Source organism: Saccopteryx bilineata, chromosome 2 (genome assembly GCF_036850765.1).
Source record: "Saccopteryx bilineata isolate mSacBil1 chromosome 2, mSacBil1_pri_phased_curated, whole genome shotgun sequence".
In the NCBI taxonomy this organism is placed as follows: Eukaryota; Metazoa; Chordata; class Mammalia; order Chiroptera; family Emballonuridae; genus Saccopteryx; species Saccopteryx bilineata.
This window is the reverse complement of record NC_089491.1, coordinates 292229200-292254766: the sequence shown is the minus strand read 5'-3', so window position 1 is coordinate 292254766 and position 25567 is coordinate 292229200. Positions and strand designations below refer to the sequence as shown.

At 39.9% G+C, this 25567-nt stretch overlaps 1 protein-coding gene across 2 annotated transcripts in view; it reads left to right on the top strand.

Moving 5' to 3' along the window:
• Positions 1 to 25239, top strand: part of EDEM3 (ER degradation enhancing alpha-mannosidase like protein 3) — a 66962-nt gene extending 41723 nt beyond the window's left edge. Inside the window, exons 14-20 of one of the 2 annotated variants that reach the window (XM_066261329.1) lie at positions 1317 to 1482; positions 1729 to 1883; positions 2760 to 2913; positions 5856 to 6047; positions 7333 to 7498; positions 16617 to 16802; positions 24157 to 25239. In XM_066261329.1, the coding sequence (XP_066117426.1) occupies positions 1317 to 1482; positions 1729 to 1883; positions 2760 to 2913; positions 5856 to 6047; positions 7333 to 7498; positions 16617 to 16802; positions 24157 to 24563 (1426 nt within the window). In that variant the 3' untranslated portion in view covers positions 24564 to 25239. Of the gene's footprint in view, positions 1 to 1316; positions 1483 to 1728; positions 1884 to 2756; positions 2914 to 5855; positions 6048 to 7332; positions 7499 to 16616; positions 16803 to 24156 lie in introns of both variants that reach the window. The other variant, XM_066261328.1, reaches the window with a different exon arrangement.
• The last annotated feature ends 328 nt before the right edge of the window (positions 25240 to 25567 follow it).

Here is a 25567-nt window from a genome sequence, read left to right as displayed (position 1 = left end):
CCCACGTCGTTACCACTATGTTCCACAGCCTCTCCACTTTATTCTTTAGTAATGTTGTTTAAATTTGCATTCAATTTATTAAATGTTTATTGAGTGCCTACAGTGTGCCAGGAATGGTGCTTGGCAAGAGGTGTGAAACTTTGCAACCTATCCAGTAAACTACAAGTTACTCATTACTGCCAAGAACTTGGATGCCTTGGGAGGTGGCAATTGAATTCAAGTTCATGTTTCAGTAACTCCATCTAACAACCGTACTCTTTCCTGCCGCTTTAAATTTTATTAAAGCTTTTAAATATTGTTTATTAAAACATCATAACATTAGTTTGTAAGGTCACATATTTTTATCCCCTTAATTTTTTCATATTCCCTTCTTGACAGATATTTAAATATTTACAAAAGTTATACTCCATGTGATTTTGTATTGTACTTTTTTAATGCAACTTTTGGTAAATGATTCCTTTGCCTTTAAAGCCTTCTTGTTTATCACTTAAATGGCTGAATAATAACTGCTATCAAAATTGTATTACTTCAGGCCCTGGCCAGTTGGCTCAGTGGTAGAGCGTCGGCCTGGCGTGCAGGAGTCCCGGGTTCGATTCCCGGCCAGGGCACACAGGAGAAGCGCCCATCTGCTCCTCCACCCCTTCCCCTCTCCTTCCTCTTTGTCTCTCTCTTCCCCTCCCGCAGCCAAGGCTCCATTGGAGCAAAGTTGGCCCGGGCGCTGAGGATGGCTCTATGGCCTCTGCCTCAGGCGCTAGAGTGGCCCTGGTTGCAACAGAGCAATGCCCCGGGTGGACAGAGCATTGCCCCCTGGTGGGCATGCTGGGCGGATCCCGGTTGGGTACATGCGGGAGTGTGTCTGACTGCCTCCCCATTTCCAGCATCGGGAAAAAAAAAAATTGTATTACTTCAAAAATATTGTAGTACTTCAAAAAAATTTATTACTTCATCCCATTCAATTAATATTAATTAAAGATTATATGGTTCTCAGTAGTGAAGTTTATCTTCACTACTTCCTGGCTCTTGGTTCTCTATAGAAGACATGGAAAACCCTCCCTCATTGGAAGGCCAGTAGGAAAATGTTGTTTGCAGTATTGGCAAAATTTAGTGTTACCTGTGTGGTAGGCAGGTACACTGGTCTTTTTATTTCTCTGGAAAATACTTGGGTCAAGGCTGTTACCCTAGGAATTAGATATAGTCTGTAGTTCTTTGTACATCTGAATTGGTGTAGATAGATCTGTTGGCCTAGACTGGCTTTCAGATAGTTGGCATTTGGTTATTTTTATATTCTTACATTTACTTGTGACCTCTTATTTTAGAATGGATTCTTTCTTCTTGGCTGAAATGTTTAAATATCTTTACCTATTGTTTGCGGATAAAGAAGATATTATTTTTGACATTGAAGATTACATATTCACAACAGAAGCTCATCTGTTACCTCTGTGGCTTTCTACTACAAATCAAACCACTGCTAAGAAGAACACAGTAGGTTACGTTTTGAATCAGATGTCTTATTTTCTTTATTACTTCTCTGTGTTTCTTTTACTTTTCCAAGTGAAAAGTAATCCGTGACGAGAATTCAATAAATTTAGTATGGTAGGAGGAAAAGTACACTGTGTTTTCTTATTTTGTTTTATTGCATCCTGTATACACTTATATTTTATTTAGTATTTCCTTTCCACAAGCTAAAATGTTAAGTAAAATAATTAATGACATTCTTTTATATTGTAGACTTCGGAATATACAGAACTGGATGACAGTAATTTTGATTGGACTTGTCCAAATACTCAGATTCTTTTCCCTAATGATCCCCTGTATGCTCAGAGCATTCGTGAACCCTTAAAAAATGTGGTGGATAAGAGCTGTCCCAGAGGCATCATCAGAGTGTAAGATGTCTTATTTTACGTTTGTTAAGATCAAAGTGATTCTTAGTAAATGGCAGAGAACATAAGGGACATATCACAGTAGACATTTGCTTAGACCAAAAATATTGAAGTATGTAGTTATTGCTGATTAAATTAAAAATTAGTATAGTTATTGAAAATTTTATACTACAGTGTCTTTATTATTATGGGAAATTTTATCTTTTGTTTAATGAACTAAGTAATTGTTAATGGGCAGTATATAATAGTTTTTAACTTGTGTAGCTCATTTTTATACAAAATAGTTCCATCAAATATTTCCAGATGTCTCCTAGATATAGAAAATATTTTTCCTTTTACATATATTTTTGTGCAATGCCAATATAGTGTTTTTCTTTTATTTTTTTTTAAGGTAACTTATTGGTTGTTAAATAAAATTTTTGCCTTAATGAGTTTATTTTCTTCTGAATAGTTAAATTAGAATGGCCATCACCAGGAAATTAAAATAAAAATTTTAAGTGAATGTTATCATTCAGTGATGTAACTATTGTTTTACTTTTAAAATATGGAAAGAAAAATTTGTTTTTTGAGAAAGAAATCAGTAGTAACAAATCCCAAAACCAACCTATTCTGTACTTTTAAATGGTTATAATTCTCTTGACTAATACTACCTTACTGATAATATACATGATTTTATAATTGTAAAACATTATATTTAAAAGCTATACCACTTATTAATAATCTAAGTTATAAATATGCAAATGCCTGTTTTCAATTCCATTTTCACTAGTTCTGAAACAAGCAGTTTGCAAGTATCTAACATTATTTTTATTTGCTTTATGTTTTTCCCTATTTCTGACTTGTAGTTTTTTAAGCCTTGCCTGTAATTACTTTTAGCAGAGAGGAGAGTTTCAGGAGTGGAGCTAAACCCCCTCTGAGAGCCAGAGATTTCATGGCCACTAACCCTGAGCATTTAGAAATCTTGAAGAAGATGGGGGTGAGTTTGATTCACCTGAAAGATGGGAGAGTCCAGTTGGTTCAACATGCAATCCAAGTAAGACATTGGTGTACTAATTAGCTCCAACTCTGCCCTTTTTGTTCTCATTGGCTTTAATAAGATATGATATTGGGCTTTTAACAAACTTTTAATGTATGGTTTAAAGTTAGAGAACAAAATTTCAGGACTTGGAAGTATATTGGAAAGCTATCTAATTCAACCCCTTCATAGTATAGATTAAATCACAGCAAGGTTGTATAATTTGCCTAAGTTAATAAAATCAGTTATAGGACTCAAGGCTAAGTTTTCTGTTCTTAGTCCCTTGTCTTTCCACTATTTTTATTTAGAGCATAATCTTAAAAGGTAGTAGTTTTAATATTTATAGCTATATTTTACATTATTTTAGTTTCCAAAGAGCTACTGAATCTAATTATTTTATTTACTATAGCAGTGAAAATTTGCACTTACTTGTTTATGCCCAGAAAAGATAATTTCTTTGGGGGAAATTTTTATTGATTTTTGCTTTAGAAGTTTTTGTAACATGAGGTCTTTAAATTATTCACCATATTAGTACATTAATTCTGAGAAAACTACAGTTCGTTAAATAATTTCAACCTAGAACCATAATGAGGTATAATTCAAACTTCCCACAGTCTTATCCCCCCCCAGATTTGATTCTCATCTCTGTTCTTGCCACATCCATTCTTTCTTAAGGAATATTCTGCCTGCTTCCTTATGTTTCAGTCACCCTCACTCAGTAGTGGGAGTGACATCCAGTGACATTGCTTTCAACAGCAACAGAATTGCCACCAGTGGCCCCTTAATCCTTATATGATTGAACCTTTCTGTAACTGTTGACTGACCCCTCTGTACTGTGTCCTTTTCTTGGCTTCCAGGGCACTCCAGTAGCACATACCTTTCCATGTCTCTGTCCGTGCCTTTGGGGCCCTCTTGCCCGGCACGACCACTCAACGTAGGCACTGGCAGAGAGTCTGGGGCACACTCGTCTCTCTGGTCTTTTCCGTGGTCTCATCTGTTTCCACGCGCCCGCTGTCATCCTTGTACACTTGATTTCGTAGACATACACATGTAACCCTGATCTGAACTTGACTCCTCAGCGAGGACCAGCTTGGATGCACCTGTCATAGGTTCTGCCTCCCCGTCTCGGTGTCTGTGCAGGCCTGAGTCCTCTTGCCCCACCCCCACTGCGGTCCATCTCGCATCCTTTTTGTTCTGTCTCAGTAAACCTTGTTGCCATCCTCTCAGTCACCGAAGCTAGGAATCTCAGGCTAGACCTGCACTTCTCTGTCTCCCGCTTCTCTCTGTCCTCCTCTAGCTGCTAGCCCCTACCAGTCCCATCGACTTGTCCTGTAAAGTGTCAGGAAGCATCTGTTTTCTACTATAGTCAGGCCCTCTGTGAAGACTCGTTCCGGTTCATTCTAAATATTTTCCAGGCCCACACTGGCACAGGTGGTCGTTTCCTTGTCCACTCTCCCACTTGAAAAGTTCAGTGTAGCTAAAATTACATGTCTCTCTCTAGATACAGACTTCTTCAAGTAAACGACTGTCTCCCCAGTATCTAGTCAAGTACTGGATTATAATAGTTTCTTTTTTTTCTTTTTTCTGAAGCTGGAAACGGGGAGGCAGTCAGACAGACTCCCACATGTGCCCAACCGGGATCCACCCGGCATGCCCACCAGGGGGCGATGCTCTGCCCATCCAGGGCGTCGCTCTGTCGTGACCAGAGCCACTCTAGTGCCTGGGGCAGAGGCCAAGGAACCATCCCCAGTGCCCGGGCCATCTTTGCTCCAATGGAGCCTCGGCTGCAGGAGGGGAAGAGAGAGACAGAGAGGAAGGAGAGGGGGAAGGGTGGAGGAGCAGATGGGCGCCTCTCCTGTGTGCCCTGGCCTGGAATCGAACCCAGGACTCCCACACGCCAGGCTGACGCTCTACCACTAAGCCAACCTGCCAGGGCCAATAGTTTCTTGATAAATATGTTTTGAATTTAATCTTGTGTTGGTTCATAATTTCAAAGAAAGGAAGTATGGATCAGTTCTGAGGTTTACTCCTTGAAAGGGAAAACAGTGGAGACAACAAGCAGAGTGAGCATTTGATTAGTCAGTTCTCAGTTTGTATCAAAAGTGGCTTATAGCCTGACCTGTGGTGGCGCAGTGGATAAAGCGTCGACCTGGAAATGCTGAGGTCGCCGGTTCAAAACCCTGGGCTTGCCTGGTCAAGGCACATATGGGAGTTGATGCTTCCAGCTCCTCCCCCCTTCTCTCTCTCTCTCTCTCTCTCTCTCTCCTCTCTCTCCCTCTCTGTCTCTCTCTCTCCCTCTCTCTCTCCTCTCTAAAAATGAATAAATAAAAAAAAAAAAAAAAGTGGCTTATAGAACAGTGAGAAGATACTGTGCCCTGGCCGGTTGGCTCAGCGGTAGAGCGTCGGCCTGGCGTGCGGGGGACCCGGGTTCGATTCCCGGCCAGGGCACATAGGAGAAGCGCCCATTTGCTTCTCCACCCCTCCCCCCTCTTTCCTCTCTGTCTCTCTCTTCTCCTCCCGCAGCCAAGGCTCCATTGGAGCAAAGATGGCGCTGGGGATGGCTCCTTGGCCTCTGCCCCAGGCGCTAGAGTGGCTCTGGTCGCAGCAGAGCGACGCCCCAGAGGGGCAGAGCATCGCCCCCTGGTGGGCAGAGCATCGCCCCTGGTGGGCATGCCGGGTGGATCCCGGTCGGGCGCATGCGGGAGTCTGTCTGACTGTCTCTCCCGTTTCCAGCTTCAGAAAAATACAAAAAAAAAAGAAGATACTGTAATTTTCAGAAAATATTTCCAGAATTTTTTTAGGGCAAATCAGGTCATAAATATTTGGTAGGGACCAAAACCTTTAGAGTAGAAACTATAGTTGCAGTAGTATTTAAGAAATCAAAAAGTTGAATGTTTCAAAAAAAAAAAAAAAAAGCTGTACATTTCCAGGAAGAGTAAAACGATCCATTTTTTTCCTAGGCTGCTAGTTCAATTGATGCTGAAGACGGGTTGAGGTTCATGCAGGAGATGATTGAATTGTCAAGTCAGCAACAGAAAGAGCAGCAGCTGCCTCCGCGAGCTGTGCAAATTATTTCCCACCCGTTTTTTGGCAGGGTAGTGCTGACCGCGGGACCCGCTCAGTTTGGGCTGGATCTGTCCAAACACAAAGAGGTGTGTGTATGCATAGCATGCTTGTTGAGATTGAGTTAAAAATATTGTTTAAGCATTGTCTGATTTCTTAGTCTCTTTTCTAATCTATTAACCTAAATATTTAAACCTAAATATTCGACCTTCCAGAATAAAACAAAGTTAAAAGCATAATTTGAAAATTTTGAGTCATAATTTGTCTATGCAATATGTTTATAGACTTTAACTTACAACATTGTTCAGACATTGTTCAATTTTTGGTCTGTTCTCTAGTGCCTTGAATTTTGACCTAAAATGGTTTTCAGATGTTTAAATGACTAGAACCTTTTTCTGAACACAAATCTGACTTGGAGTCTCGCTGCCGAGTGCTCCGTGGTGCTGAGAGCGGCAGAGTCGTGGCTCCACTGGGCAGACTGGGGCGACCACTGGGTTAGTCGGTCCTCTCAGTTTTCACCTAGGAAATGATCTGCATAGTCAAACAGTTCACAAGTTCCTCGGACTAACCGGTTACAGAGCTTGAACCAGAACCCAAGAATCCTGACAACCTAAAGACAATGCTCTTTGAACTCTACTACCCCTAATTTAGACTAATTCTATGCATATCTTAAAGCTATGTAGATATATAGATTGATTCATCCATTTGACAACTCTTTGAGTCCCTACCATATCTAAGAACGATTTTAGATGTTTGCTGTCTATCAGGTTTACAAAACTGGTGAAGGCCCATGCCCTCCCTCACTGGTTTATATTCTAAAGGAATACCAGTATTATAACATTTTTACACTAACATCTTTCAAATCGGTTTTCTGGTGGCTTTAATTTTTTTAGGAAGAAGACCTGCTAGCAGATTCACGTAGACTAAATTGGTTCTTTTCCTCTTTGAAACATTTTCTGGTTACCAATTATAGCGGTTCCCAGCTGTTGTAAATGTGGGTATGGGTGTGTCATGAATCTGCCTACAGGCTCCAACTTTACCACTAACATAGTGTCTGAGAGCAAATTAACCTGAGTCTCAGTTTTCTCATATGTAAAATGAAATATCTTTGTCATTTCATTCAGGGTTGTTATAAAGGTCAGGTTTAATAATTTATGTAAAAATGCTTTATAAACTGCAAAGCACAATAGAAATATTGGTTGCATACTTGATACACAGAATGTTCATAACATAAGTTCATGCTAAATATAGATTGGATATGTTGTTATTAGTAAAGAAATGAGGTCTAAAACTCTAGATACTGAATTGTGTTTAATGACTAGATAGTGATTTGCAGAGATAAAAGAATATTTAAGTCACTTTTATTTCTGACAGACAAGAGGATTTGTTGCAAGCAGTAAACCATACAATGGCTGTTCAGAGCTAACAAACCCCGAGGCTGTGATGGGGAAAATTGCTTTGATACAAAGAGGACAGTGCATGTTTGCAGAGAAGGCGCGCAACATCCAGAATGCTGGGGCCATCGGGGGCATTGTTATTGGTAAGTCTGTTGACTAAAAGGAGGTGATTTTAAGGTATTTTCCAGAGTGTATTAAAAAGTTTGTAGTATTTTCACTTTACTAGGTGGCATAATACATAGGTTATCCAGTGACTCTCTTAATAATTTCTATAGTTCTCATAATCTTTTCTTTTTTGTGTGTGATGTGATTTTTTTATTATTAAATTTAATGCAGTGACATTGATAAATCAGGGTACATATGTTGATAGAAAACATCTCCAGATTATTTTGACATTTGATTGTGCTGTATACCCCTCCTCCAAAGTCAGATTATCTTCTGTCACCTTCTATCTGGTTTTCTTTGTGCCCCTCTCCTCCCCCACCCCCTCTCTCCTTCCTTGCCCCATACCCCCTCCCCCCACCCCTCCACCCCCGTAGCCATCACATTCTTTTTTTTTTTTTTTTCTTTTCTGAAGCTGGAAATGGGGAGAGACAGTCAGACTCCCGCATGTGCCCAACCGGGATCCACCTGGCTCGCCCACCAGGGGCGACGCTCTGCCCACCAGGGGGCGATGCTCTGCCCCTCCGGGGCGTCACTCTGTTGCGACCAGAGCCACTCTAGCGCCTGGGGCAGAGGCCAAGGAGCCATCCCCAGCGCCCGGGCCATCTTTGCTCCAATGGAGCCTCGGCTGTGGGAGGGGAAGAGAGAGACAGAGAGGAAGGAGGGGGGGGTGGAGAAGCAAATGGGCGCTTCTCCTATGTGCCCTGGCTGGGAATCGAACCTGGGTCCCCCGCACGCCAGGCTGATGCTCTACTGCTGAGCCAACTGGCCAGGGCCGCCATCACATTCTTGTTCATGTCTCTGAGTCTCATTTTTATGTCCCATCTATGTATGGATTCATATAGTTCTTAGTTTTTTCTGATTTACTTATTTCACTCCATATAATGTTATCAAGGTCCATCCATGTTATTGTAAATGATCCGATGTCATCATTTCTTATGGCTGAGTAGTATTTCATAGTATATATGTACCAAAGCTTTTTAATCCACTCGTCCTCTGACGGACACTTGGGCTGTTTCCAGATCTTCGCTATTGTGAACAATGCTGCCACAAACATGGGGGTACATTTCTCCTTTTGGAGCCGTTCTATGGTGTTCTTGGGGTATATTCCTAAAAGTGGGATAGCTGGGTCAAAAGGCAGTTCGATTTTCAGTTTTTTGAGGAATCTCCATACTGTTTTCCACAGTGGCTGCACCAATCTGCATTCCCACCAGCAGTGCAGGAGGGTTCCCTTTTCTCCACATCCTCGCCAGCACTTATTCTGTGTTGTTTTGTTGATGAGCGCCATTCTGGCTGGTGTGAGGTGATATCTCATTGTGGTTTTAATTTGCACTTCTCTAATGATTAGTGATGTTGAGCATTTTTTCATATTGCCTATTGGCCATCTTGTATGTCCTCTTTGGAGAAGTGTCTATTCATTTCTTTTTCCCATTTTTTGATTGGATTGTTTGTCGTCCTGGTGTTGAGATTTACAAGTTCTTTATAAATTTTGGTTATTAACCCCTTATCAGACGTATTGTCAAATATGTTCTCCCATTATGTAGTTTGTCTTTTTATTGTGTTCTTATTGTCTTTAGCTGTGCAAAAGCTTTTTAGTTTGATATAGTCCCATTTGTTTATCCTGTCTTTTATTTCACTTCCCCGTGGAGATAAATCAGCAAATATATTGCTCCGAGAGATGTCAGAGAGCTTACTATGTTTTCTTCTAAAATGCTTATGGTTTCACGGCCTACATTTAAGTCTTTTATCCATTTGAGTTTATTTTTGTGAGTAGTGTAAGCTGGTGATCTAGTTTCATTTTTTTGCAGGTAGCTGTCCAATTTTCCCAACACCATTTGTTAAAGAGGCTGTCTTTACTCCATTGTATTTCCTTACCTCCTTTGTCAAATCTCAGTTGTCCATAGAGCTGTGGGTTTAATACTGGGTTCTCTGTTCTGTTCCATTGATCTATATGCCTGTTCTTATGCCAGTACCAGGCTGTTTTGAGTACAATGGCTTTGTAGTATAACTTGATATCAGGAAGTGTGATACCTCCCACTTTATTCTTCTTTTTTAAGATTGCTGAGGCTATTCGTGTTCTTTTTTGGTTCCATATAAATTTTTGGAATATGTGATCTATATCTTTGAAGTATGTCATTGGTATTTTAATTGGTCTTGCATTGAATTTATAGATTGTTTTGGGTAATATAGACATTTTAATGATGTTTATTCTTCCTAACTATGAGCACGGTATATTCTTCCACTTGTTTGTATCTTTCTTGATTTCTTTTATCAATGCTTTGTAATTTTCCGAGTACAAGTCTTTAGTCTCCTTGGTTAAGTTTACTCCTAGGTACTTTATTTTTTTTGGTTATTATAGTGAAGGGGATTGTTTCCTTAATTTCTCTTTCTGACCATTGTTGGCGTATAAAAATGCCTCTGATTTCTGAGTATTAATTTTATATCCTGCCACTTTGCTGAATTCATTTATCAGGTCCAGTATTTTGACTGAGACCTTAGGGTTTTCTATATACAATATCATATCATCTGCAAATAATGATAGTTTTACTTCTTCTTTTCCAACTTGAATGCCTTTTATTTCTTCTTCTTGTCTGATTGCTGTGGCTAGGACTTCCAGGACTATGTTAAATAAGAGTGGTGAAAGGGGGCACCCCTACCTTGTTCCTGATCTTAAGGGTATTGCTTTTAATTTTTGCTCATTGAGTATGATGTTGGCTGTGGGTTTCTCATAGATGGCTTTTATCATGTTGAGATATGTTCCCTATATTCCCACTTTGCTGAGAGTTTTGATCATGAATGGGTGTTGGATTTTATCAAATGCCTTTTCTGCATCTATTGAAATTATCATATGGTTTTTCTCCTTCTTTTTGTTTATGTGATGAATCACATTGATTGATTTATGAATATTGTACCAGCCTTGCCTCCCCAGAATAAATCCCGCTTGATCGTGGTGTATGATTTTTTCCATATATTGTTGGGTCCGGTTTGCTAATATTTTGTTGAGGATTTTAGCATCTATATTCATTAGAGATATTGGCCTATAATTTTCTTTTTTTGTGTTCTCTTTACCTGGTTTTGGAATCAGAATTATGCTCGCCTCATAAAAGGAGCTTGGAAGTCTTCCTTCCTCTTGAATTTTTTGAAATAGTTTGAGGATAGGAGTTAGTTCTTCTTTGAATATTTGGTAGAATTCAGTTGTGAAGCCATCAGGTCCCGGACTTTTCTTTGTTGTGAGTTTTTTGATAACTGTTTCGATCTCATTTGGTGTAATCAGTCTGTTTAGGTTTTCTGATTCTTCCAAATTGATTTTTGGAAGATTGTGTGTTTCAAGGAATTTGTCCATTTCATCTAGGTTGTCTAGTTTTTTGGCATACAGTTCTTCATAGTATTTTCTTACAATATTTTGTATTTCTGTTGTGTCAGTTGTTATTTCTCCACTCTCATTTCTAATTTTATTTATTTGAGTCCTCTTTCTTTTTCTTGATGAGTCTAGTTAAAGGTTCATCAGTCTTGTTTACCTTTTCAAAGTACCAGTTTCTAGTTTCATTGATCCTCTGTATTGTTTCTTTAGCCTCTATGTCATTTATTTCTGCTCTGATCTTTATTATTTCCTTCCTTCTACCACATTTGGGCTTTACTTGCTGTTCTTTTTCTATTTCTTTTAGATGCAGGGTTAAGTTCTTTATTTGAGCTTTTTTTAGCTTCTTAAAGTGTGCCTGTAGTGCTATGAACTTTCCTCTCAGGACTGCTTTTGCTGTGTCCCATAAATTTTGAGTTGTTGTATGCTCATTGTCATTTGTTTCTAGGAATTTTTTTATTTCTTCTTTGATCTCATTCTTAATCCATTCATTATTTAACAACCTGCTACTTAGTTTCCATGTGTTTTAGAATTTTTGAGCTTTTTTGTTGTGGTTCATTTCTAGTTTCATGTCGTTGTGATTGGAAAAAGTGCTTGATATGATTTCAATCTTAAATTTGTTGAGACCACTTTTGTGCCCTAACATGTGGTCTGTCCTAGAGAATGTGCCATGAGCACTTGAAAAGAATGTATATTCTGCTGCTTTAGGGTGAAAGGTTCTGAAGATATCTATTAAATCGAGTTGATCTAGTGTGTCCAATAAGTCTGTTTCTTTGTTAATATTCTTTCTTGAGGATCTATCTAGTGATGTTAATGGGGTATTGAAATCCCCTACTATTATAGTATTGCTGTTGATCTCGCCCTTTAAATCCATCAAAGTCTGCTTTATATATATTAGGTGCATAGATATTTATAATAGTTACCTCTTCCTGTTGGATTACTCCCTTTATCATTATGTAGTGGCCTTCTTTATCTCTTACTATATCCTTTGTTTTAAAGTCCAAATTGTCTGATATAAGTATTGTTACCCCAGCTTTTTTTTCATTTCCATTTGCATGAAATATTTTTTTCCATCCTTTTACCTTCAATCTATGTGTATCTTTTGTTCTAAGGTGTGTCTCTTGTAGACAGCATATGCACAGGTCCTGTTATCTTATACATGCAGCTACCCTATGTCTTTTGATTGGATCATTTAATCCATTTACATTTATGGTTATTCTTGATATGTAGTTGTTTATTGCCATTTTATTCTTTAAAGCTGTATTCCTTTTTTGCTATATTCTTTTCCCACTTTGATCTGTTTACAACAGGCCCCTTAACATTTCCTGTAGCTTTGGTTTGGTTGTAATAAATTCCTTGAGTTACTTTTGTCTGGGAAGCTTTTTATTTCTCCTTCGATTTTAAATGATAGCCTTGCTGGATAAAGTAGTCTTGGTTGTAGGTTCTTGTTCTGCATTACTTTGAATATTTCTTGCCATTCCCTTCTGGCCTCAAGTGTTTCTGTTGAGAAGTCTGATGTCACCTTATGGGGGCTCCTTTGTAGGTGATAGCTTTTTTTTCTCTTGCAGCTTTTAATATTTTCTCTTTATCGCTTAGCTTTGGTATTTTAATTATGATGTGTCTTGGTGTAGGTTTCTTTGGGTTTCTCTTTAATAGAGTCCTCTGTGCTTCTTGAACTTGTGAGAGTTTCTCCTGCATTAATTTAGGGAAGTTTTCAGCTATGATATGATTGAACAAAGTATCCCTTGTTCTTTTTCTTCTTCTTAAGGAACCCCTATGATGCGGATGTTATTTCTCTTCATGTTGTCACAGAGCTAAGAGTTTCCTCAGACTTTTTGAGTCTCTTTCCTTTTTTCTTCTCTGCTTTCATGCCTTCATTCCAGTTGTCCTCCAACTCGCTGATTTGATCCTCAGCTCTGTCTATCCTGTTTTTAATTCCTTCCATTGTGGTCTTTATTTCTGATATTGTATTTGTCATCTGTGACTGATTCTTTTTTGTACTTGCTATTTCTTTATTTAGGTGTTCATAATGACCATTTATTGTTGTTCTAAGATCCCTAAGCATCCTTACAATCATTATTTTGAACTCCGCATCTGGAAATTTGATTATTTCCATATCACTCATTTCATCTCCTGAAGCTTTCTCTTGTGGTTTCATTTGGATTGCACTTTTTTGTTTCTCATTGTCTGTGTTTGGGTGTTTTGTTTGTAGAGTTGGTTGAGTCTAGGCTTGGTGCTGTCTGCCTCCAGTTTTCAATTGTGTTATTTCTAGGTCTTCTTGGGTTGGTATCAGCTATTATTTGTGATCCACTTTCGGATTTGGACAGCTTTGAAGTCTTGATTTGTTTGTTTTCTTAACAGGTGATAGTCCTGTTTACTGATCTCAGCAGGGGGCTTCCTTGAAACTGTATCCGGGAATGTGATGGGTGTAACCTGAGACTCTGAAGGCCTCTTTAGCCAACTAATCTCTCTGGGGGAAGGGTGTTTTCTCAGCTTCAGTAGGGGGAGGTGTATCTCAGATCTCCATGAAACCTAAGTTACTGCCCCTCCTCCCCACTTCTTGTTTTCAGCTGTGTCTTGTTGTGCTGATTGGAGCTGCAGAGATGTCTGGAGATCTCTGATCCGGAAGCAATTCAGTACTGTTTTGTGGAAGGATCAGTCCCTCCCCAAGCTATGGCCACCTCCAGCATGGATGAGTCAGCTTTTTTAGGTCATCTCCTGCATTCCTTAGCCCCTCACAGTCTTTCCCTCTCTCTCTCCTTTCCACTTGGGAGATAAGCTGGTCTTTTCAACACATCTCGCTCCCTGGTCGCCAGGCAAGTGGCTGTGAGTAGTATTTTCTGCTCTTTTCCCTGGAGTGAGATCCCCTCTGGGCTCTCAGCCTCACCCCCTCCCTCCGTTCCTGTAAGCAGGGGAGATTCAGGCGCTCTCTACCAGGTTTGTTGTGGCTTCTTCTTTGCTCCTTGGTTTTTGAGAGCTGTTCTTGTAGTCCGGAGTTGGTTTTTCACGCTGATTTCTCCTAAATTGATTTGTATTCCAGTTTGGTGGTGAGAGCTGGGTGTCTGTGTGTCCGCCTACTCTGCTGCCATCTTCAGGTTTCTCATAATCTTTTTTGAAAGTTAAGATTTGGGTTTTTATATACATATTACTACCAGTTAGATACTTAGGGAGAAGTGTGACGGTGGGGAAATGGATAAGAAAGTGTGCCCACGATATCCAGAGGCCCCTAAAGGCAAGAATTACGTCCTGCCACCTCCAGGGGGAGCCATTGAATTTACCCATTCCACCACAGAGACCCAGGCATTGGAGTCAGGCCTGGGGAGTGCCCCGAATCACGGTGTCCTGTTGGTCTGGCTTTGTTTCTCTGTTCATTCAGCAGAATAGTCTTTGAGCTCCAGTGAAAATGGTAATAAATGTCTTTTAGGTGGTTATTAGGTTTGAAGATAACATATGTAAAATTTCTTAGCATGATAGCTGACATATCATAGGTATAAGCGCTAGTTGCTAGTAAATTTTTATCTTGGGGTTTTTTTCTACTGAAACTACACACCTTCAATCATTTCACTCATATATTTCAGCCAATGTGCTTTAATTATTTTTCATAGAAAATCACTTATAACAGGCAGGCCATGACTCTTGGGGGAAATAGAAATATGTCTATGCTATAATTAGGAAGGAATTAATACTTAGAAAATGTAACCAAACGCCCTGAGGTCCCATCTGAATTGGGAAGTCAGTTCTTTTGCATAGCTTCTCTCACAGGGAAAATCCATTTTGATTTTTCTTCTTTCTGATTGGGATAGATTTCCTTTTTGAATTTAGGGTGAATCAAAATTAAGACATCTAAAATATTAGGATTATTTTTATAAAAAAATTCACTGTTCCTTTTGCTTATCCCATATGGGCACTCAAGTGTTGGTTTAATGAATGCATAGATTTCATTAGTTAAGTATTAGGAGAATTCTGCCAAATACCTTAAATCGGCGGTTGGCAAACTCCAGCCTGCAGGCCAGCGCCAACCCACTGCCTGTTTCTGGAAAGGTTCATCGGCACCCTCCGTGCCAGACTGTGTGCAGGTTACCTGTGCCTCCTTTCAGGCTGCGGTGGTGGCCTGAGCAGAGCTGACAAGCCTAATGTACTCACCGTCTGACCCGTGCCACGTGACATTCGCTGGTGCCTGGCCTAACTCATCTTTTCATCCTTGGTGGTTTTCCACCCTGAGATTCTTTTTATTGAAGAATTTAATAGCTTGACATCACTATCATTTTGAACATGTCTTACTGAGACTAAAACTATAAAAATACTAAAAATAAAGTCTGCAATATACGTGGAGTATTTTTTAGTTTCCCCGTTTGGTGGTGAAGTCTAATTCTCCTGTATTGTCTACTCTGCAAGGTTTGTCAAGTCAAACGTTTTCTGTTTGTTACATAATTCTCTAAAGAGTTCTGTAGGTAAATAAATTAAGAGGCGATGATCCTTTCAATAAATTAATTTTTGAAAGGAAACTTTCTTGTGTGGTAACTTCTTTCCCCTAAGTCTATATTTGTTTCTGATGAGGCATTTTGTTTGGTTTTTATTGGCTCTAATTGTATGTAAGTGAGCAAATTAGGATTTAGTTGTCTTTATTGCAAGTACTAGAAATACAAATTATCTTAGAAATCATTTGGCTGCAAGAGACAGTTTTTTAAGCTGGTTTAGGAAGAAGTTTGTTTACTGTGTTTGAATGGATGGTTTTCATTGGACCCACAAGTAAGAAATACGACTGACCATTCTAAGGAAGGCGAGGTGGGAACTAGAGGCAGCAGGAGCCATGCTAGCTTGTGCTTCCCACGGCTCTGTCTCGCAGTGTCCTCCTGGGACGTGGTTCTCGTCCCTTCTCCAGCTTCTCATCAGCCTGCTCCCTCTTTGCCAGTAGGTTTCCAATGGCCATTCCCACTTTCCTCGTGCCACTTCCAGGTGCCCCGAGAGCCCAGTGGTCACGTCGCCGTCCTTTGTCTAATCGGTTACTGCTAAGGGGAGGGTCCTCCCTGGTCTTCCCCACATAGCAGGGCCTGTCAGAGCACGCTCTCTGAGAGGGGCCGGCATTCTCCAGGGAGACCGGCTGCTGAGACCAGGGCTGGACACAAGAGTGGCGTGTGTTTCAGTGTCCAACCACTGATACTTAACCAGTGTAAAAATGAGCTGCTTAATCCTACTTACGGAGGAAACACCACTATAGTCATAATGATTCTTGTGAATAGTATATAAAAAAAGAACTATCAATTGTAATTTTGTAAAAGAATATTATGCCATTAGAGGAAATCTTAACAATAAAGTTTCACTCTTCATTCTTTGTCACCCAACCAAGTCTTTGAATTTTTCCATTTCTAAGCTTTTTCATAAGCTTATGAGTATTTTACAGTCATAACCATAAAATTTTATGTTCTCCTTTTTCCATGTAACATTTTATTTTCCTGTGTGTTCCATTAAGTAGTTCACTGTAATTTATTTATAACTGTTTATAGTTGTTCACAATTACAGATAACACACGCTTCAGTAAACTTCTTTGGGCATAGGTCATGTTGCTTCTTTTGAATTATTTTTCTCAGGATAAATTTCTAGGTATAGAATTAGTGGGCCCCAAAAGTGTGTTATTTTATGGTTCTTGATGCATAAGGTTAATGCCGCCAACTGTACCGATTCGTGCACAGATCTGTTTAAGGGTGACTGCTTTCTGTTTGCTGTGTTCATTTTCTGGCCAGATGACAACGAGGGGAGCAGCAGCGACACTGCCCCGCTGTTCCAGATGGCAGGGGACGGGAAGGATACCGACGACATCCGGATCCCCATGCTGTTCCTGTTCAGTAAGGAAGGGAGCATCATCCTGGACGCGGTCCGCGAGTACGAGGCCGTGGAGGTGCTCCTGTCCGACAAGGCCAGGGACCGAGGTAGGGGAAGGCCTTCTCCGCATGTGGCTGAGGATTGATGTTTCTAGTCTTGTAACAAAAGTGAGCGAAAAAAGGTGTTTTCGGTTTACTGGTACAATAAGTACAGTTTTTAGAAAATGGTTTCAAGTATGTTCTTCATTTAGAAATAAGAGGAGTAAAACACTTACTTGGCTTTCTTTGCCAGGTTAGAATGTATTTTGAACTCTGGTGTTTTGTTTGTTTATTTGTTTTTACTGGGACAAAGAGAGAGTCAGAGAGAGGGATAGATAGATAGGGACAGACAGACAGGAATGGAGAGAGATAAGAAGCATCAATCATCAGTTTTTTGTTGTGACACCTTAGTTGTTCATTGATTGCTTTCTCATATGTGCCTTGACCGCGAGCCTTCAGCAGGCCGAGTAACCCCTTGCTCGAGCCAGTGACGTTGGGTCCACGCTGGTGAGCTTTTTGCTCAAGCCAGATGAGCCCACGCACAAGCTGGTGACCTCGGGGTCTCGAACCTGGGTCCTTCCGTATCCCAGTTCGATGCTGTATCCACTGTGCCACCGCCTGGTCAGGCTGAACTCTGTTTTTATATGTAATTTATAATTTTGCTCTGATTCTGCCAAGTGATAAAAATACAAGCAATTACGTCATTTTCACATTCTCAGATGGTCACCATTCAGTTTTACTGATAACTGCACCTTATACTTCTTTTATAAGGAGTAAAAAGAGATCACACAGAATGGTGGTATATACAGTATTATAGTAGTTGGGTTTCACCAGGCACCTGTAATCGAATGACCAGTGTTGTGGCGAAGGTGATAGGAATCTAGCAGCTTCTCTCCACTGAGATCTAGTTATAGGTTACAGTAGTTGCAAATGGCTGATGTCTGAAGAAGACAGCATGCCTTATTAAATCATGAGAGTATATAGTCCTCTCTAGGCCAAAATATTTCTAATTTGAAAGATCTTTGAAATCCCTATTACTGTATAAATGCAATGTCTTCCTAGTAGTCTTATAGTTTCAGGAATAGGGGAGAAGTGAGGGAAAGGAAACCATCAGACATAGACGTAATCCTGCTTATGGTAGCAGTCCTTCTTACCCACCAGAGAGATCTACAGAGAGGGCTATAGACCCTCATCCCTCTTAAGTGGATGAAGCTTTATAATTTATACAGGGGTGTTGAGTCCCCTGGGATGTCTGTTTGACGGATATGTAGGAAACTGATTTAATTCATCATAACTTCCAAGTGGAACAGTAAAAAGAAAACATAAAAGTTTAGCAATACTCTACTGCTAGCAAATCAGTGTTTTGTCTTTCTATATCGCTTTATTCTTCTTTGAGATTCTTTCTAATGTCAGCTGTTTGAGAGCAGTGGAGTGAGTAGGGTAGATGCCATGTAAGGATGTGATAGATGGAAACAGAGTAGAGAGGATTTCTTGTCATCTTTAATCCTCCTATGTACCTGGTGTTGATGAGCCCTTTTTCTAAACTCAGATCTTCTTTCCTACTGACGTGCATTTTGGCACATCCAGTGGGAAGATTATTCCATATAACTCTAATGCCTTTGCTTTTCCCCCATTTTGTGCTACCATTGGAATTTCAGCAGCAATATTAAAAGGTAAAATGATTCCAAGCTACATTATTAATAGTAGTAAGTATCTTGCATTAATAAGCCTTAAATTACATATGTGTATATATATCCATGTGGGTGTGTATATATATGTAAGCATATATATACATATATACATGGACATATATATATAATTTTGTTTCAGTGGATACCATGATAGTATCTGGTTTAATGTAATTCGATTATTTTCATGTCTAGTCAGCTATTCCATAATAATTCTTATTGATCCTGTTATAAAAAATCCTATAAATTAAGTACCCCATATAATGAGAATTCACTGGTCCATGTCTGTGCAAGAGTCCCTAACAAAGATGGTGTTGTTTTGGCATGTATTACTTTTGATCACTTCTTATTTGAATACAATGTCAGATATTTAAAATATTGACTTGTTTTAAAAACTTGTGTGTTTGTAAGGATGCATGGGGTTAGGACTATGAGATTATGTAAAAGCATGTGCTTCCCATACCAGAGATATAAGAAATTTCTACTACCAAAAAAATTTTATCTGAGCAATATTCTCTTCACCTTGCAATGAAGAGGCTTTAAACTATAGTGTGTATTTGAAAGTTTGGGTAGTCTATACATTTATTGAACTGGGATTCTGTAATAGAGCGATCTTTTGACCAAAAGTCTTTACAAACTACCCTTTGTGGAGCGCTTTCAAGAACTGTGCAGCTGTATGAACTAAATCAGCAACAAGTTACAGTATCATTGCTAATATTTATTAATGTGAAACATCAGTGATAACGGGTTTATGAAGTCACCTACTTTACTTACTTAGAAAAATATCCTAAGAAGTTCATGTCTGTAGCAGTCCTCACTAGTTTGTCCGGTGCCGTTACTGCACAATCATGCTCTCTGCTGCCTCAGAACCCGCTCATGAGCTTGTTAGAGGTGTAGACTCCTGATCCTGCTACAGAATAGTGAATCAGACTCTCTGAAGGCGGAGGATCAGAATGAGATGTTAAGCATCCCAGGTAACTAGACACTTTGAGACACACTGAACAAGACCAAGAAGGCACCCTTTCTTCTCCCAGCTGTGCAGCTGGACATATTGTCCCACCCAGGGTCCAGGTCCGATTATATAAGCACAATAAATAATAGCACCTAAAAATCTGAACAAAGAAATGTCCTTCAGATTGCCCTTTCTAAAGATCTTACTCCACAAATACATATTTCCATTATAAAGTCACATGGTGTGATCGAGCAATTCTTCCCACATATTAACAGAAGTAGAAGCCCCGGAACAAGCCCCCACCTGCTCTCCCTCCTCCTTAGTCTGATGACAGGCCCAACCATTAATACAGAAATATCTGCTAGCAAAAATGTTCAGAGATCTCATTATAGCAGTACCCCGTGATCTGTAGTTTCTCTTGCTATGGTTCCAATTGCCCATGGCCAACCACAGTCCAGAAATGTTAAATGGAAAATTTCAGAAATAAACAGTTTACAAGTTCAAATTGCCTGTTGTTCTGGTCGTGAATCACCTGGCCCGGCCTCTGTATATGCAGTCCCTGCCCATTAGCCACTTAGTAGCCAGGTCAGAAAGACCATATTCACATAACTTTTATTACAGTATAGTCTTATAGTTGTTCTATTTTATTATTAGTTATTGTTAACTTCTTACTATGCTTAATGTGTAAAGTAAGCTTTATCATAGGTATATATGTATAGGAAAAAATTACATATAGGGTCAGGTACCATCTGTGGTTTCAGACGTCCACTGGGGTCTTGGAATGTATCCCCTGTAAATAAGGATGTGTGCTATGTACATACTCCTCTTCAGAAGTAAAGAATTAGTAATTTATCAAGGGAAAATAAGGCTTCTTCAGGTCAAAATAGTCACACTTTTAACAGTTCAGTTATCCACAGAAGTTTTAATATGTGTCTCTCATGTGTCTCATCTTTCCAAAATGTGAAGTTTATAAAGGTACTTAATACTAATTTTAATTCTGTCCCGGACAAAAGACACTTTTTTTTTTTTTACCTTTTTAGCTCCAAGTTGAAACAGTTTGCAATTAAGAATCCGTTTCCTTTTCTCAGTATATTTCTCAAGGGAAATAAAGGTCAGGATTTTTCATTCATGATCGTGCTTGCAGTTTGCAGTAGGGCCACAGTGCCTTGAGAGCTGTGGACAGATGTTTTCAGGGTTACTCTGATAAAGAGGCCTACAGAGAAAACGGGAGAGAAAAGGAAGGTCCCCTGGTTTGAACGGGCAGTGTTAGTTACTTTCCCTAAGCTTCTCCCCCACTGACATGTACTGGGGGGACCTGTCCTAAGTTGAACTGCGGATGTTAGGTTGCTGTTGGAAAGGGTTTGATTCTGAGGAGAAGAATCTAGTATGCGTGCAGGTGGCTTGTTGCCAGGGTAGTAGCACCTCAGTCATTCTTCTTAGCAGATTTGATACTTACCTCCCCTTCTTCAGCCCTGTCATGTTTTCTCATGCATTTTTACATTCACAAAATCACTTCCCTCTTCCTGGAAGTGCCTTTGCAATCCCTGAAAGCCATGGTCCTTGTTCCCTTTCAGAATTTAGCCATTCTATATTCCCAGTTTAAATGCCATCTTCTTTATGAAATCTTCTCTTAGTCTCAAGGGCATCTTGTTAATACAGTTCTGCTTTGACCTTTATATATATATAACATTGTGCTTCTTTACCTGCAGAATTCTCATTTCTGCATTCCTTGCTTTCAGTAAACGCTGGTTGTGGAGGTGAATGAATGATTCTAGAACCTCTGGCTCTGGAACCCCCAGTTTTCCCTTGTCCTTTTGTTATTAAAACATAATAATTTTCTTTTCATTGTATCTTGACATTTTCTTTATTCTTCTGCTTCCTATGTTTCTGATACACTGTTCCTGAATGTAACAATGTAGACATTACGCTATTAGGGCTCTGAAGCTCCAAGCTGGTGACACAGACACCTGAGAGTAAAGATTGTAGCGCGTTACTAGTGACACAGACATTGGAGAGTAAAGCTTGTACAGTGTGGGCGCGCCTTTGTTCCTCTTTGTCTCCAGCTGCCATCTTTACTTCCCAGCCTGCTGCCTCTGTGCAGTACTCCGTCAGATATTCTTACGTGTTGATCTGTTTCTGGACTTGCTCTTCTAGCCCACTAATCTGTTTATTACTCTGCCAATAGTAAATGCTTTGCTGTTTTGAATAAATTTTTGTATTTGATAAAGCAGCTCTCCTCTCACTAATTCTTTTCAGAATTTTTTTCTCTTTGAAATGTATTCTTCCACAGGAATTTAAAAATACACTGCTTACAAAAATTAGGGGATATTTTATTGCTTCATATTCATTTTAAAACATCCCCTAATTATGCTCACAAAAAATAGGGGATATTTTATTGCTTCATACTCATTTTGAAATATCCCCTAATTCTGCTCATGAAAATCAGGGGATATTTTATCACTTCATATTCATTTTGAAATATCCCCTAATTTTTGTGAGCAGTATGATTCTGTTCTGGTCCTCAAATTAAACAAAAAGAAGTAGAAATGGGATTTTAGAATGTATAATTGCATGCTTTACATATAAATGGGAAATTTTTGTTAAATATTAAGACTGTCCATCCAGGAACATACACTTATGTGTCAGTTTAATCAGATCTTGTTTTTTATTTTTATTAAGATTTAATAGTATTAAGCAACATGGTTCTGGTATCATTCATAATTCATTTCTGTGTCTTTAGCTTTTATTTTTATTATGGAAGGGGTACTTAATTTTATTTCTAACTAGTACTGCTACTATAGAGAGGTTATTGGTATATGCCTATTTTATTTTACTCTTGGTATCAAATTCTTAATGTTTTTAAAATTAGGAGTTGCTTGAAGTTTAAGTATACAACACAATCTGAAAAGGATAATTTAATCTTTCCTTTTTTTATATTTACACTATCATGCTATTCTATTGTATTAACTAGAGTTCTAAAATAATGTATAATAACCTCTAGGGTAGTTATTTTTTTAAATAATCAAGATTACGCCTAAACATAGATGAGATAGCATTACACCTCTTCCCATCCTTCTAAACTGGACTAATGCAACCTGGAAAGAAACTTGAAGGTTTTAACTTGTTTCTCTTGAACTTTGGGTAGCCTGGCACTGATGAGCTCTAAGTAGCCCCTGTTTTCTCTTCTTGCTCTTCCTCCCAACAGTTTTCCAGTTTTCCTAATTGTGTGTGTGTGTGTGTGTCATGGAGAAAGAGAGGGACTGACAGGAAGGGAGAGAGATAAGAAACATCAATTCTTCATTGTGGCATCTTAGTTGTTCATTGATTGTTCTCTCATATGTGCCTTGATGGGGTTGGGGGTGTTAAAGCAGAGCCAGTGACCTTAGGCTCAAACCAGCGACCTTTGGGCTCAAGCCAGTGACCATGGGGTCATGTCTATGATCCCACGCTCAGGCCAGTGACCTCGGGGTTTCGAACCTGGGTCCTCTGCATCCCAGTTTGACGCTCTCCACTGTGCCACTGCCCACCACTGCCTTTTCAGGCCCTAATTGTCTCTTTAACATATACCTTTTCCACAGCTTAGGAGAGAATGTGGCTATTCCTCCTGCCACCACTACCCCAGCATATATGCCCCGAGAACCTGAACTTCCCTAGTAAGGGAACCCTACCTAATCAGTTGGTGAATACACACATGCACCTTGCCTGTACCTTCCTGCCTATGTTTCCTTTAGTTTTCCTGGTTTTAGAAGGGGCCCATCTTCCCTGCCTCTTGAACTAATTTACTCCACTTCTCTTTTAAATCTCCACTCAAGTGTCTCAAGGAAACCTTGAAATCTCTTTATTTCTAATCCCAGAAGATGTGTCAGAGTTCTCCCTTTATTTTGTGATTCTTTGTAAATGTTGTCCCCAGCTAGCTGTTAAGACCCACAGGGGCAGGTCTGTGTTTGTTTTTGCCTCCTTTTAGCCCCAGCACCTGCACAGTGCCCGCCCCACAGGGACACTGGGGAGATGGTTACTGACTGTACTGGGGGATGTAGCACGTGGGCGTGGCCGCTATTTAAGCACTTTTTTGTTGGAACCCTAAATAAAATGCCTCTAGTGTCTTCATTGTACATTCTTTACAGGAGGTTTTAACTTACTATTCAGCTTCCAGTGGATTTTAGAATGATTATAGCTTATAATTAATAGACCAAAGGTAAAGAGTAGAAGTTTTATTAACTCAGTTGTCTTTGTGAAAATTTTTAATTACCACATTAATGCCCTTAAATGATCCAAAATTTTATATTATCTGCATTTTTATGGCTTACTGAGTGGAAATTTTACTTTCCAAAAGACTTATCTAAAAATATAGCAGTGATATGTGTTGTTTAGAATTCTATTTGATATGTTCTCATGTGCAGGCTTCCCTGAATTTAGATATTTAATAAAATGTTGCCATACAGTGCAAGTGTATATGCATCTGAATAGTGTTACTCGTTAGTGCATTTCTTGGCATTTACTAATAGTATCCATTGAAGGCAGTCTCATCAGTTGTTAGCCATTCCTCTCAATTTGGAAGAACATTTATTTTCTAACGTCCCATTTTGCAAAATGAAGGTACCGAAAAACATGATTGCAATGTATGACAATCTTATACTCTTTACTGTTAATGTCACTGTTCAGCAGTAATGGGTTTCCCTTCACTTTATTTTTTCATTTGACTGTAAAAACCAGCATGCTTTTGAAAGTGTGATGAATTTTTTAAGGGGAAAAGTTTCATGAAGCTCATTTCTTTCGTATGCAGACCCTGAAATAGAAGGTGAAGAACAGCCCTTCTCTGAACAGGAGTCTCAGAACCAGAGCGCTGAGCAGTCCACCCCAGGCTCGCAGGAGGAGGACGTGGCAGAGCAGGGGTCTCCCGAGAGCCCGCGTGGCTCCCACCTGGGACCGTCCCCTCCAGCGGACATGGACAGCGCTGCAGGCGCGGCTCCATCCCCACAGGATCTCACCCCCCCAGAAGACCGTGAGCCTGCAAGCCTCGATGGTGAATGTACAGATTTAGATAACCAACCTCCAGAACAGTCAGAAACTGAGGAAGATGCCAGTCCCAGCGTGAGCTGGGGTAAAAAGGTCCAGCCCATAGATTCCATATTAGCAGACTGGAATGAGGATATAGAAGCATTTGAAATGATGGAGAAGGATGAGCTATGACTCACAGAAGAATCTGGTGGTAGGTATTTAAACAGAATAGGCAGACTGTGGTTAGTGACACCCTCCTCAGCAGGCTCTCCAGTGGGAGGCGTTCAGTGTAGTGAGGAGCAGCCGCGTTCGGCTGGGAGCGGTGGGTATCCTAGGAGGCTGGAGCTGGCTGCATTAGAACTGACCTTGTTTCCGGTTGTCCCACGATAAGTGGAAACTCAGTCCCCTCAGATGGCAGCATCACAGCACCCCGTGGCGCCTCAGGTCCGAGAGGACCACTGGACACACGTAGGCTCCAGGTTTCTGCAGCGCTGGAGAGACGAGAGCCGGAGGTAGGGGTGGGGAATAGGAGTGCACCGCTCTCTAAGGAAAGGGAGCTCGGCTTTCTTGGCTTGGGGGTTCGCAGCTCTCTTGGGATACATGTGTATTGTGGGCATTCTGGTTGTGCTGCCTTCACAGAAATACTCGAAGTGACCTAAGTGGTTAATGAAGCAAGTGGGTCCACGCTGACCGTCTTTGCTCATCTCTCTCACTTGCTTCATTGTGTAACGTGATCAAGGTGACTTGATTTCTTTTCCCCTCTTAACAGTGTCCTTTTCATTTAAACCAAAGGTGAAGCCAATGTACTTTCTCAGTGAGTTCTCTGCATAAAGACTAATCATTGGGACCAGGTAAAAAGGTCATAAAATATATGCTGGAAGTTGATTACTTAATACTTTTGAAAAATGGAGCAAGGGAGAAACTATATAATGTTGCAGTATGAACTTGCCATTGGGCTTTCCATAGGAAAAGCTGTGACTACTCTGAGATGGAACTTAAGGTTATATATACCCTGGTAGGGTGAGTGATAAATTGTTCCCCATTCATGTCTCTTAGAGGTCATTACCTCTAGTCATCAGCCTGACTCCATCCCATGTTAGTATGTAGTTTGAGCCCCAAGGCCTGTATCACCAATAGCTAAATACATTTTGTTCCATTTTCTATCTTAGAAAGCCATGATAAAACTGTGGTAGTGA